This window comes from Ursus maritimus, unplaced genomic scaffold (genome assembly GCF_017311325.1).
Source record: "Ursus maritimus isolate PB19 unplaced genomic scaffold, ASM1731132v1 scaffold_19, whole genome shotgun sequence".
NCBI lineage: Eukaryota > Metazoa > Chordata > Mammalia > Carnivora > Ursidae > Ursus > Ursus maritimus.
In genome coordinates, this window is record NW_024424341.1 from 48,389,988 (window position 1) to 48,405,013 (window position 15,026).

Sequence of the window (15,026 nt, forward strand, 5' to 3'; positions counted from 1 at the left end):
TGCAGTTTCCTATTTCATGCCTTCATTCCTAATTCACGGCGGCATCTTCCTAATTCAAATGTAGATGTCCTTTATATATATCATGCTGTCATTCGATTCCGATTGTACAACCATAAGCTCTATTTCCTCTTTATTTCTAAGTTAATCTCTTTATTGTTCATTTTCATAGTTACCTTCAGTTAAGATTTACCTTCACCCAAAGAGAGGTCCAGCCCTTGCCATTGGCTCCAGGTGGGTGATCTCTAGGCCCTCAGGATGTCCTATCTGACAGGAGTGCCTTTGTCTGCCTGGGGGCTTTGGCCACTGGATATTCTAACAATGTGATTTAGGAAGGAGACTCCGGGCCATGCCACATCAGTTCCAACCTCCAGACCCTCAGAGGAACTGGAGACTATAGGAATTAGTCAAATTTCTGACAGGGCTAAAAACTAAAGTTCAGCCATGTGGGCAATGTGTGATTGAGCCCTAATAAAAACACTGGACGCAAAGGCTCAAGTGAGCTCTCCTGGTTGGCAGTACTCTTTGCATACTGTCACACACCATGGCTGGGAGGAGGTAATGCTGGCCATGAGTCTGGAAGCACCATGTTTGGACTGTTCTTGGGGGTCCCATATAACCCAAGAATTCCACTCCTGGGTATATATCTAAGAAAAATGAATGTTCATGGCATAATTCATAAAAGCCAAAAAGTATGGAAAAAGCCAATGTCCATCAACAGATGAATGAGTAAATAAAACGTGGTATATCCATACAGTGGGAGAATTATTTGGCAATAAAAAGGAATGAAGTACTGACGCATGTTAAAGCTTGGAAGAACTTCAGAAACTTTAGGCTAAATGCAAGAAGCAGGATACAAAAGACCAAACATTTTATGATTATATAAAATATCCAGAACAGCCAAATCTCTAGAGGTAGAAAATAGATCAGTGGCTGCCCAGAGCTGAGGGCCTGGGAAGAAACGTTTCTTTTTTTTTTTTACTTTATTTTTTTAAAAGATTTTATTTTTAAGTAATTTCTACAATCCCCAGATCAAGAGTCACATGCTCTACTGATCGAGCTAGCCAGGTGCCCTGGAAACGTTTCTTTTAAAGTGATGAAAATCTTCCAAAATTGCTTATGGGGATAGTTACATAACCCTGTCAATGTACTACAAAGCACCGAATCGTATGTGTTAAGTTGGCAAAATGTAGGTTATGTGAATTATCAAAGCTGCTTTTAAAAAAAATGGGGAACATAAATGATTTAGAGAAAAGAATACAATGGGAAGACCTCGGATGAACCAAAGGAAAATCAGAATTATCAACCATTCGAAGGAAGCCATCACGGCAGGCATAAGCTGATTTTGGCTAGAACTGATGTAGGATGTAAAACCATCTTTTCTAGTGAGACAGTCAACAGAAACAGCAGAGACCTTTAAGACAAGAATGCCATAGCTAACAGCAGTGTGGACGGGGTACGGTGTACAGTACCAAAGGAGAATCTAACATTCAAACTAGCTGGGAGGGGATTTTTTGTGGAGGGAAGAGGACTCCTATTCCTCATGCAGGGACTCAGAAATCTCAGGCAGGTAAAATAGCTACAGCTGCAAGCGTACGCTAGACTGTATGTAGGGAGATACCAATTTAGAGTCTCTTCCACACAACAGAAAGAGCTTAATTCATGATCCAGAAGGAAAACCTCAAGTATTAGGAATTCAGCAGAGAAAATGGAAAAGAACTGAAGAATCTCGAGTGGAGGGAAAAGCTAGAAAGCGGACTGATGCCCCGTAAGAGACCACGCTATTGTGATGGCACAACATACAGGGTGGGGTTGGCTGTCAGGAGGGAAACTGGCATTTCCGGAGGAGCCAAGGAGCCGGGTGGGAAGGTACACTGGTCAGAAACTGTGTGAATTCACACATCTCTCTTTGGAGTAAGGCCCAGTAGGGGGGAGGGGGTGCGGATTTCATAGCCAGGGAGATAGAAGGAACAGGGACACACACTGTGATAGGGCACAAAGAAGGAATGAGTACAGAATCTGTGAAAGAAAACTAGGCAAACCAACAAAACTCAATATGTAAAATGAAAAATGCAAGGATCGGATATCAGAAGAGAAAAAAAGAGTTCAACTTCCATCTAAAGACCTAAAGGAATTTATGTGCATGTGATTTATGAAGGAGACTCTGCTACGGGAGAGAGATACACGGAGCACCGTTTCTGTCCTCAAACACCCTGCCAGCCTTCTCTCGCTGACCGAGGGCGACTTCCGCAGTTATCCGGCTGGCCAGTTCTCACTCACCTGGCCGGGTTCCACTAGGGACTTCCTCCTGTTTCGCCCACGGTTCCTCCCCTCGTTCCAGCTTGGAGAGTGCATCTGGTTTGCTGGCTTGATACCCTGCTCACGGGAAAGAAAGAACACTTAGACTCACCGAATTGAGCTGGGATCTGTCAAGATGGGAGAATGCTACATTTGAGGGACTGAGACAGTTTTCACATCTGCAAAGCAGAGGCTTCTCTCTCAGGAGAGGGCACGTGTGATACCGTGATATAATGATATGTGTTTGGTCTTTGTACCCGGTTCCTGCCACAGAGCTCCTAAGGCCCTTGTAATTTCCTAAGTGACAGCCGTGATAGGAACATCTTCTGTTGGAGTATTTGGTCTAAGTTCTGGTTCCTGACACAAGAACTTCTAACACCCCTGGACTCTCTAGAGTGATGAGTGTCTTTTTGTAAACTAATGACTGGTGGCAGGGACCCCTAGAGAGCTTTAGCATGGTTGCCAGAAAGACCCTGGCAGGATCAGAAGGTTGGAACCTTCAGCTCCAATCCCCTGCCCCTGCCACCGGAGACTGAGTTAACCATGACTTAAGCAATCATGCCTACATAATGAAACCTCCATAAAAAGTCCTAAACCACCAGGTTGGGAGAGTTTCCAGGTTGGTGAACACACCTAAGGGCTGGGAGGGTGGCATACCTAGAGAGGTCATGGAAGGTCTACACCCCTCCCCCCATACCATTCCATATATGTCTCTTCCTTGTGGCTGTTCCCGAGTTTTATCCTTTATGATAAAATGGTCATCTTAAGTAAAGTGCTTTCCGCAGCTCTGTGAGCTGTTCCTGCAAATTGCCGGACCTGAAGGGGGTTGCAGGAATGCCCAATTTATAGCTGGACTGAAGCGTGGGTACCCTGCAGAGTGGGTACCCAATACTGGCGACTGGCGTCTGAAGTGAGGGCAGTCCTGAGGAACTGAGCCCTTACGCCTGTGGAGTCTGATGCAAACTCTGGGTAGTGGCGGAACTGAAATGAACAGCAGGACACCCAGCTGGTACCTGGAGAGTTGAACTGGCTGTTGGTGTAGAAAAACCCCACATGTTTGGCACCATTTGTTTTGGTAGTAAGAACAGCTCGTAGTACATCAGACCCTTTTACCATGTGCCCAACGAGGCACCGAGAATCGGCTATACAGGGCAACACAGTGACTCCGAAGTGTAAGCAGCCGAGCAAGGAAAGGCCACTGACTGGGCACCGTCTGCGTGACACAGGGTAGCTGTCCTCACCCACTGACACCAGGTTGCTGTAGTTTTCCAACATCACGTCCCGGTACAGCTCCTTCTGGGCAGGGGCCAGGAGCTGCCACTCCTCCCAGGTGAAGTCCACGGCCACATCCTCCAGTGTCAGCGATTCCTGTAACAACACGGTCCTGTTTCATGTGAGTGTTCCTCTTTCATTGAGTCATAAGGAATATAAAGGAAGTCTCAGCACTGAGACCAATTCTGATGTATATGTGGCGGTTTGGATGTTTTTAAGCAATTCTCTGACACCAGCTGGGGGACCTACAATTCAACTCAATTCTGACACGGGCTCCCTGGAGATAGAGTCACATTTCATGGGTTAAGGGTCAGTCCCACAAGACTGCACCTGCCCCCACTTTAGACACCAATCCAAGTCCATGTTGTCACCTGTGCTTCTGACTAACTGGCTATAGATTAGAGGTTCCAATGACCCCCTCCTTGGGTTTAATTTGCTTGAGTAGCTCAGAGAATTCGGTTTACTTACTGCATACTAGTTTATTATAAGAGGATATGAAAAAGGCCAGAGATTTCATCCAGATCAAAGGGACACACAGGGCAAGGCACGAGGGGAGGGGTGTGTCACCCAGCACCCATGTCCACCAAACAGGGAGTGCTCCAAACCACGCACCTTTGGAATTTAAGGAGGCTCCATCATACAGGCATGGCTGGTCATGAACTCCATTTCCAGCCCCTCTCCCCTCTCTGGATAATGGGGGTACAGCTGAAAATCCCACACTTCTGATCATGGGTTGGTCTTTCTGGTGACCACCCCCCTAGGAATCCACCCAGAGTCATGCCATTAGAACAAGAGACGCTTCTATCACCCAGGAAATTCCAAGGGATTTAGGAACTCTGTCACAGATGAGGTCAAAGACCAAATATTAGAACAAAAGAAACCTCTAGTACTCTTTTCACTTAGGGAATCACAAGGATTTTAGGAGTCTTGTGTCAGAAACTAGGGGCAGAGACTAATATACGTTTCTTATTCTTTCATAAAAGGTTAACGTCATAGATACACTTAAGAGATAGTGAACTGGAATACTCATTTTAAAAAATAACCAAAAACTGAAGCAGACCACAGAGAGATAGAAAATATAAAGGAGAGTTAATAAAGAATGAGGACAGAGTGAGGTTTATACATGGTTTTTGGAAGCAATTATAGAGAATCAGAGAAGCAATGTGAAGATCTCAGGACTGAGAAAAGTTCACAACTGACGAACTGACAACCCAGACTTAGTAAGCAAGCAAAATCAAGCAGGAAATCTGTCTCTAGACTCATCAGACTGAAACTACAGAACACCAGTTGCAAAAGTCAGATTATGAAAACAACCAGAAAGAGAAGACTCATTACCATCTAAAGAAAGACAAAATTTAGTGAAATCAAAAGAACAGAAACTAGAAAAATGTAGTAATAAATATATATTTGGTCTTTCTCTGGTTCCTGGCACAGTTTCTAAAACTGTCGGAATCTCTGGAGTGATGAGTGTCTTCTGCATCCTAACATGACGACAAATGGCTGGGGGCCCCCGCATATCTTCAGGATAGGAGACCCCCGAAAGACCCCCAACAACCCGGGAGGGAAGAGGGACTGGAGGTTGAATTCAATTACCAACAGCCAGCGATTTAATCAATTGTGCCCATATAAGAAAACCATCATAAAACCCCCTAAACAGATTTGGAGAGCTTCCAGGTTGGTGAACACACTGAGTTGCTGGCAAGGTGGTTCTCTGAGGGAGGACCTCCCCCCATACCTGGCCCCATGCATCTCTGCCATTTGCCTATTCCTGAGTTGTAGCCTTTATGGTAAATCAGTAAATGTATGTAAATTGCTTTCGTGAGTTCTGTGAATTGTTCTAGCATATTATCAAATCCGAAAGGAGGGTTGTGGGAACTCTCAAATTTACAATCGGTCACCACAAATATAGGTGACAACCTGGGACTTTTGGCTGGCACCTAATGTGGGGGCAGTCTCATGGAACCAAGCCCTTGGGCCTGTGGGATCTGACGCTAATTCCAGGTAGTAAGTGTCAGAATTAAGTTGAATTGTAGGACACCAAGCTGGTGGCCACGGAATTGTAGAATCAGTAGATGTAAGGAAAATACACACATTTGGTGTCAGAAGTTCTGTGAATAAAAACAGTTCAGGAGTGTGGAACGGCTTCAGTGTCCTGACCCCGTGGTCATATAGCTTATGCCCGAATGCCACCAGGGAATGAACTCGGGGTCCTGGGATCAAGCCCTACATTGGGCTCTCTGCTCAGCGGGGAGTCTGCTTCTCCCTCTCACTTGCCCTCTGTGCTCTCCCTCTTTCTCAAATAAATAAATAAAATCTTAAAAAAAAAAAAAAGAAAGAAAATTTAGCAATCTGGTAATGTCCTATTATTAGCACTGGCAAAGACTTCAGGCATGGACGATGCGCGCATCACTTGGGAGGCACTCGCTAAATGCTTTACATAGTTTAACTCACTTTGTTAAGTATGACTACAGACAAATGGAATTTTGTAGAGTTAATAGTCACCAATCAGTTGCAGTTATTATTCCTCTAGATGCTTGAATTATACCGTGTTAAGCCAACAGATTATGTCTTTTGGAGTATGATTCCATTGATACACAAAACGTCATGATAGATGTGTTTCCAAACACAAATATACATAAATTCAAATACATTTGTAAACGGGCACATGTATACAGAAGCACACAAAGGTTCAGTGACCGCAAGAACACACCAAGCATCTGCTGAAGTGGTACGAGGGAAGGAGGAAAGGGGACATGAAGAGGGAATTTACTTTTTCCCCGTGTGTGTACTCCATCGTGAGGATTTTTTTCCTTTAAAAGGTACTCATGAGGGGCGCCTGGGTGGCACAGTGGTTGAGCGTCTGCCTTCAGCTCAGGGCATGATCCCGGCGTTGTGGGATCGAGCCCCACATCAGGCTCCTCCGCTATGAGCCTGCTTCTTCCTCTCCCACTCCCCCTGCTTGTGTTCCCTCTCTCGCTGGCTGTCTCTATCTCTGTCAAATAAATAAATAAAATCTTTAAAAAAATAAATAAATAAAAGGTACTCATGAGAAATAAATAAATAAATAGAACGTGTTCATTGAGAGGCTCCTGGTTGGCTCAGTCACGTGGGCGTCCAACTCTTGATTTCAGGCCATGATCTCAGGGTGGTGGGATCGAATTCCAAAATGGCTCCAGTCTCGGAGGGGAGTCTGCTTGAGATTTTCCCTCTCCCTCTGCCCCCCCTCGTGTTTTTTCTCTCTCTCTAAAATAAATAATCTGGGGCGCCTGGGTGGCACAGCAGGTAAGCGTCTGCCTTCGGCTCAGGGCGTGATCCCGGCGTTATGGGATCGAGCCCCACATCAGGCTCCTCCGCTATGAGCCTGCTTCTTCCTGTCCCACTCCCCCTGCTTGTGTTCCCTCTCTCGCTGGCTGTCTCTATCTCTGTCGAATAAATAAATAAAATCTTAAAGAAAAAAAAAAAGAGTTCCATACTATTTTAAAAAATAATAAAATAAATAACCTTTTTTTAAAATAGACACTCATGAGTCATTTGTACAATTATAGGAAATAAAAGCAATAAAGGAAGAGTAGGTAAAAATTAGATCTTAAGATGGAAAAGGATTCTGCATTTTCTGAGATAACATGAAGTTACACAGCAAACATTCTGGAACCTTATAACAAGTTTTTACCGGACAAAATTTCTTGCAACTATATAATGTCAAATCTGTAATTTATTTTTTTTTTAAGATTTTATTTATTTATTCGACAGGATAGAGACAGCCAGCTAGAGAGGGAACACAAGCAGGGGGAGTGGGACAGGAAGAAGCAGGCTCATAGCGGAGGAGCCTGACGTGGGGCTCGATCCCATAACGCCGGGATCACGCCCTGAGCCGAAGGCAGACGCTTAATCACTGTGCCACCCAGGCGCCCCAAATCTGTAATTTAATGCCAGTTCAGCCCCCTGTTCATGAAGCCTTGCATTGTTCCCCTGCAAAAATTGTGTTCACTGAGTTTGCTTGGTCTATTCCCACAGGAGACTCTGAGGAACTCTGTAATAAACAGCAGTAGGAAGTCTGCTGCTGCCTTTATTAGAAGACTACTGCTCACAACACTGTTCACGGATCACCTCTACGAAGAATGTAACATTTTTCTCGAGTCCTCAGTGCCAGAGGAACCTTCCTGCATTCTCCTCACGGTCACTGCATATCGCATAACGTGATTCTCTTATGTTGGTTGTCACACATATTAGATGCGGCGTGACAGCTAATGTAAGCCAGAGGATCCTTCAGTTACATACGATGTTCCAACAGTAGTCATTTACTAGGAATCAATGAACACTACATTCTTTTTTTTTTTTTTTAGGTAGGCTCCACACATAGAGCCCAATGCAGGGCTTGAACTCATGACCCTCAGATCAAGACCTGAGCTTAGATCAAGAGCCAGACACTTAACCGACTGAGCCACCCAGGGGCCCCTAAACCCTATATTCTTTTTTTTTTTTTTAAGATTTTATTTATTTATTTGACAGAGAGAGAGAGAGCCAGTGAGAGAGGGAACACAAGCAGGGGGAGTGGGAGAGGAAGAAGCAGGCTCCCAGCGGAGGAGCCTGATGCGGGGCTCGATCGCAGCACACCAGGATCACGCCCTGAGCCGAAGGCAGACGCTTAACGACTGTGCCACCCAGGCACCCCTGAACCCTATATTCTTGATTCTACTTTGTGACAAGGCTGGAGGTAGATTCAAATTTATTTCTCTCCAGATACTGAACTGATTTTTACAAGCCTTACACATCCACTGGGGAACAAAGCAAGGAATAAAACAAGACAAAAATCACCTGGGCATTGATCATTTTCTTCTGTTTTGAGAAATGGCCAGCAACTGGGATATTCTGTTTTTGTCTCTTCTGGATATGCTCTAAATTTCCAGTTAGAAATCTAGTCACCAGTCAAAAGTGGTCCAGAGATGACACTACCTAGGTCCTGGGACTGCCTTTTTCTTCATTCATTTCTTGTCTCTTGTCAGGACCTGTGGGTCTAAGAACAAAATTACTTTCAGTGTTACATTGTCTCTTGCTATGCACTCACCTTAACACATGGTCCCAGTATTTCTGTCTCTTTACTTGGTTCTTCAGAAATCATGCCTTAGGCATAAGACTCTGAATGTGTAGAAATAACGAGTAAGGGCAAAGTGGCAAAGGAGAATCAGAACAGAAATATGCTTCAGTGGCAGGTAATTTTCAGATCAATTTTAGAAATGAGGCCATATGCACAGTGAGGAACAGTGAATTTTTCCTTTAAACTATGTTGCTCTACTATCTCTTTAAAAGTCTTTACACCCCCATCTACATATACTTCAATATGAGGAACAATGAACACACCGAAAAAAGGGGAAGGAATATAAGCTATAGATACAAACTTTTAAAAACACCCCAAAATTTTTTTTCTTTAATTTAAAACACCTCAAAAATATAAATACTGGGAAAATAGAAGCCTTTACATACATATGTAACCTGAAAGGAAATATCCAAGAGAATATACAAAAACTACAGAAGGATAAACACAGAATCTTAAATAAAAGGCTAATTAATTTTAAATCTGAATCGTTCATCTCCCCCAAAAACTTTCATTTCTGCAGGTTCAAAGGGATGGGATGATGTGGGGAGCCAAAAAACATTAGAAAATTATATGGAGGAGGGATTTGGGCCTGAAGCTTTTGAGGAATGTTAACATTCAACAACTCTGTTCCAGGAGCGGGTTTGAGGCAACGCACTGGCAGCCAGTGTTCCTGAATCTCCAATCCTGTTGTCACACAACCCTGCACAAAAGACAGGCAATACTAAACCCGGACCGGCGACACACGCACACTGACTTCCCTTAATGGTTCCTCGATTGCTGAGCTCCAAATTATTCCAGAACCCCCGCCAGACGCCGCCTTCAATGACAAACACCACGCCGCCAGTTGTCAATCACCTACAAGGAGAGTGACCCTCGAAGCCTTTAAATCCAGACTTCAGGACTCTCGGTAGTTGATCTGTTCAGACCTTCAATCACTGACCACCAGAGCCCCGCCCCATGACTGACCTCAAAGACATCTCGATTACACACAGTACAGACTCCTCCATGCTCACCTCCAAAAAACACAGCCCCCCCTGCGCTACCTTCACGGACTCAAGGGAGCAACAACTTACCCAGAGGCCGTTAGGCCGCCCCTCCCCTCCCCAACCCTTCTCTACAGACTGACCCACACCCGGACTTAAGTGTCTCCTGAGCCTGCAGCGACCTCTTCAGAGCCCAGCTTACTTCCCTAAACTTCCTTCGCTCTAGTCCCCTCACCCAGACTCTTCTCCGGGAACACCTGACGAGGGTCAGCGGCGTTTCTGGCGCGTTTCTATGGAGAACGGAATACTGGTTTCCGGCGCTTCCTTATGAGGTCATATGTCCGCGCGGCCGTCCCCTCGACGCCCTGGAGGCCGCCATTTTGCACACCTGACGTACTGAAAGCAAGGCGGCCGCATTTGCGCGGTGACAAGACGGCGAGAGTGCCACCGAGACCCTCGCGCTTCCTGGCCCCTCAGCTCTTAAGGGAAAATGGAAAAATGTTCAGAGGCTCGAGTTCACGCAAGGCAGACATGACGTGGGGGTAATCCTTGAAGGGGCAGGGCTCCTCGTTGTAGGGGACGGGGAACGGCGCTAAGTTTCAAAGGCCGGAGCCCTTCCCCACCTAAGGGGCGCGGCTCCTACAGCCGGGAAATTAAAATAACCTCCGGTCTCCGCAGTCTCGATTCTCATTAAGAAAAGGCTCAGAACCCGTGTCAAAATGTAAGCAGGTTTGACAAGAAAGCAGGCGGCGCGCTGTGGCGGGGAGGATTGCTCCCGAGCAGGTGCGCGTCGGCCTGGACGGAGTTCGGTGTCCGGGCGGCGGAACCCGAGCTACCCGGGAGCTAGGCAAGGGTGCCTCGCGACACCCCGGTTTGTAAAAGTGAGATGGTGTGCGGTGTGCTGCAGTCGCAAAGAAAGCCGAAGCCACGACCTTGAGCTTGTTGCCAGCCTTATCCCAACTACGCCCCTTACTCACCCTAGGCAGCCGCCAGTCACTAAAGATTAGTCTGCGACGTATTCATGAAATTAGTCGTGTGTGTACTCTTTTCCTGGCTTCTCTCACACAGCGTAATTGCCTTTGGGCTGTTTCCAGTGTTTTGGATATTGCAACTGGAAATCTTATGAATTCATGTGTAGAAAATAAAATGGCCACAAAGAACTGATTTGCCACAGTCCTGTGCGTCTGAATCTCCCAGCTGTCTCTGCCAGCCATTTGCAGGCCTACTACTCATTTCTAGCCCTGCTCCAGCTCATATTGTCCCCACTCCCCAAACCCCAGTACTGAGCTTAGAAGTCTCACTCACCCCGAGGAACCAGAAGTTTCACCCATCTCGAGAACACAGGCTGTGGCACAGACGCCAGGTTAACCTGTTTGCCCCGCTATGTTCAACCCCGTAGGCCATCATCATTTTCAGCATGCACCTGATAGAGTCATGTAACCACAGGTCAAAGCACGAAGTCAGTTCTTCATCATTACTACGCTGGCCCAGCCTCCTACCTGATACTAAGTCTGTACTATCCCGTTTTCATAAGGCAGGCAAGGTGACCCCAGCAAAACACAAATCAATCATGAAAATTTCCCTGTTCTCAATTATCTAATGACTGCATTAAAGAATCAAATCTCAAGTGCTGAGATAACCAAATTTAGGTGCTTAAAAATAATATGTTGGATTGAATTTCCCCGATAATTCAGGGGTTTGTGGTAGAAAGGTAAGACAGCTACTGCATAGCAAATACCCATTTCTTCCTCTCTAACCAGGATTCAAGGTTTTTTTTTAGCAATATACCTTTATTGGATCAAGAGAAAGACTCTGGGTAGAGGAGAGAGGACAAGAGCCCCAAGTCATAAGAGGAAGAAGGAATAGAAAAGGAAGATCACGTGCATTAAGCAGGTCATAGAGGAAATGGGGAACTATGAAATTACGGCAAATTTCAGAGGTGATAGGGCTGTGAACAATATAAGGGCTCCTCTCCAATACACCCAAGAGGAATCTTACCTCTTTTCATATTCCAGCTTTCTTCCATCTTAAACTGAGGTTCTCATGCCTTTTATTTTACTAATCTTGGGCATCCCATTCCTCTTCTGCTCTCCCCCTTTTGAAGGCAAACAATTATTCTAATGCACATGTACACAAAATGTTTTTTGAACAATTCCATTCTTTTAGAACGCTTTACAGTTGCTCATTCTTTGCAATGATAGAACTTTTTCTCTATAGTACATTCACCTTCATCTTCCAAGTCAATATGTAATTATTTTTTTCTATATCACAAAGGATATGTGATTCTATAAAGCAGCACCGTGCAATAGACTGTTCTGCGATAAGGAAATGTTCTACATCCGTACTGTCCAACATGGTAGTCACTAGCCACAAAGAACTACTGAACTCTTGAAATGTGAACCCTTTAATGAAATACATTTTTAATTTAAATTAATTTACATTTAAATAGCCACATGTGGCTAATTGCTACTGAAATTAGTGCAAAACTATCAAGGAATGTATAATCAATGTGGGGAGATAAGACATGGGCATTTTTTAAAAAGTCTTTGCATCCTGGATTACTTATACATCCTTTTTCTACCCAAGTTTTAATATAAATTCCAGTTAGTTAACATACAGTATAATATTAGTTTCAGGTGTCTCAAATTTAGTGATTCATCACTTACATACAGCACCCGGTGCTCATTGTAACACATGCATTTCTTAATAACGATCATCTATTTATAAACCCACCTAGCCCCCCCACCTCCCCTCCAGTAACCATCAGTTTGTTCTCTAGTTAAGGGTCAGTCGGTTTGCCTCTCTGCCCTCACTCCATATTCATGTTTTGTTTCCTAAATTCCACATGAGTGAAAACATATGGTAGTTGTCTCTGAGTTATTCTGCTTAGCATAATACTCTCTAGCTCCATCCACATCATTGCAAATGGCAAGATTTCATTCTTTTTATGGCTGAGTAATATGCCATTGTCTGAGAGTGTGTGTATCACATCTTTATCCATTCATCAATTATTTATTAATAGGAATGTTTCCCTCATCTCCCATTCAAATAATACCCTCCTTGGGGAAAGATGTTTTTAGGATCTAACTCCACATCATTCTAAATCCAAACCCCATGATCCAATTAGTCCATGTCCATTTCACCTAATGTAGAGTTTACATACCCTGAGTATGTTAGATGGAGTATGAAGATACCACTTACATGTAATTCAGCTAACTTAACACTCATTCCAGGAGGGCAAAGACATTTTGTTTTGTTCACCCCTGTGTCCTTAGCTGATAGAATAATACCAGGTACAAAGGAGGTACTTAAATATTCACTGAATGAACAGAGATTCAGTGGAAGGCTGATTCTCAGGTAACTTTGCATAATAAACAGTCCCGAAAATCTGTGAAAGGGTTACCACTTTTCAATTAATCCTCCACACTATTCTAGGGAAACTGAACAGATACATGTGCCCCAAACTCCTGTGCCCCAAACTCCACTAGTCAAATACTGCTTTTTCCCCAATCAACTCTATATTATAAAGATTTCCATTCCTAGTAACATCCAGATACCAATGATCTTATTTCTTTATAATCACAGTAGTGTTTTGCTTCACTTATGATCTCAGACATTCCAGATTAGTTGACAAAAGTGAGCAATCAATGTAGATGGAAGCTACGATTAATAACATCAGACTATGTCTCTGTATCAACACATAAATATACATACAGGATGAAATTTATCATGCTTTCCCAGTCTCTGCATTCGTATTTCTCTCAAAATATACTTAGCTATATAATGACCTGGAATTTTTGTTCACTGTTTTTCTACCTTGAATATATCTAAGTTTCCTTCCCATTGGTTCTTTTGAGACATAAAATGTCACCTAATTGACCAGTGAAGGCACCATCACATTCACCGCAGTTACAAGGTTTTTATTCCCCCGTGCAAAGTTTCTGCTCTCTCTTGAGGGCGCACATCTAGCAAGAGTTTGTTCCAAAAGGATTATGTTCCTATTTGCTAGGAGCCCGCTGATATTTAATGATGTCTGAGGGATAAAAGAAGACATTTGCAGTGACCAAATTAACAGTGTTTCACTTATACGTAAGAAGCTGTAACTCTCTGTGGAAGGGTTTTCCACATTTATGAATCTACATATTTCTTTGTGTTTCTTATGTTTAATAAGGCATGACTTGTAGGAAAAAGCTTTCCCACACCCAGTGTAATTCATAGGATCTCTTTCCTTTATGAGTTCTTTAATGGACAATGAGCTGTTGTTTCATGATGAAGGTTTTCCCACAGTGACTTCATTTATGGGGTTTCTCTCCTGTGTGCATTTTCTGATATTTAATGAGACCTGACTTCTGAGGACAGGATTTTCAGTCACTACATAGAAAGGAAGTCTTGTTTGTATGAACTCCCTGATGTCATATGGGACTTATCTTTTGGATGAAGCCTTGTCCACATTCACTGCATATATAAGTTTTCTCACCAGTACGAGTTCACCGATGTACAATGAAACTCATCTGGGTGAAGCCCTTTCCACAATCATTACACGTATAGGGTTTCTTTCAGGTATGAGTTTTCTGATGTAAAATAAGATGTCCTCTAATGAGAAAGGCTTTGTCACATTTAGTGCATCAACGGGTGTTTTCTCCTCTTTCATTTCTCTCATGTATAATGACTGACTTCCTATAACAGGCTTTGCCACATTCACCTATATAAGGTTTCTCTCGTGTATGAATGTTCTGGTGCTCAGTGAGCCTAGACTTTGTGGTATGTGCCTTCCCATATGTACTACAGCCATGGAGTTTCTCTCCCCAGTGAATTCTCTCATCTTTAGTGAGCTGAGACTTCCTGATGAAGGATTCCCCACATTCACTGCATATGTGCATTTCTCAGTTTTGTGAGTTCTCTGATTCTTAACAAATGGAAGCCTTAGGTCTGATGGATTTTCCAATTTCAGGCATTTTAGTATGAATTTGATCCTATTTTGTAAGGAGAAAGGATTTCCCATTTCCACCATGCTCAATGGGATGCTCTATTTCACAGCTTCTGTTTTAACTGATAGAATTTAAATTTGATTTTAGTGTTTTTCCATGATTTTGCCTTAAAGGAAAATGAGGTCGGTCCAGATCAACAATATTTTCAAAGACATTATGTTCACACATTGTTCCATATTTAGTCATCTTTAGAAATCTCTGGGTATACAAGTATCCCTGCAGATGATCATTAACTTCCTCGACTTCTAGGAAAGAAGAGAACAATGAACGCCCAGGTGTGGACTGGACAATCTTTAGGGTTGACTGCATGATCTCGGGATAAAAGACTCTTTAATGATGTTCCTTATTTCTTGAACACTGGTAAAAACACAATACACAAACATCAAGTGGCAA

General features: G+C 43.6%; 1 protein-coding gene across 1 annotated transcript in view; it reads right to left on the reverse strand.

Moving 5' to 3' along the window:
- The window catches only part of LOC103657320 (zinc finger protein 432-like), a 38,937-nt gene extending 29,889 nt beyond the window's left edge, over window positions 1-9,048 (reverse strand). The window contains 3 exon segments of the mRNA XM_008684766.2: window positions 2,278-2,373; window positions 3,537-3,679; window positions 8,383-9,048. Coding sequence (XP_008682988.2) covers window positions 2,278-2,373; window positions 3,537-3,679; window positions 8,383-8,390 — 247 coding nt within the window. The 5' untranslated portion in view covers window positions 8,391-9,048.
- Between the last annotated feature and the right edge of the window lie 5,978 nt (window positions 9,049-15,026).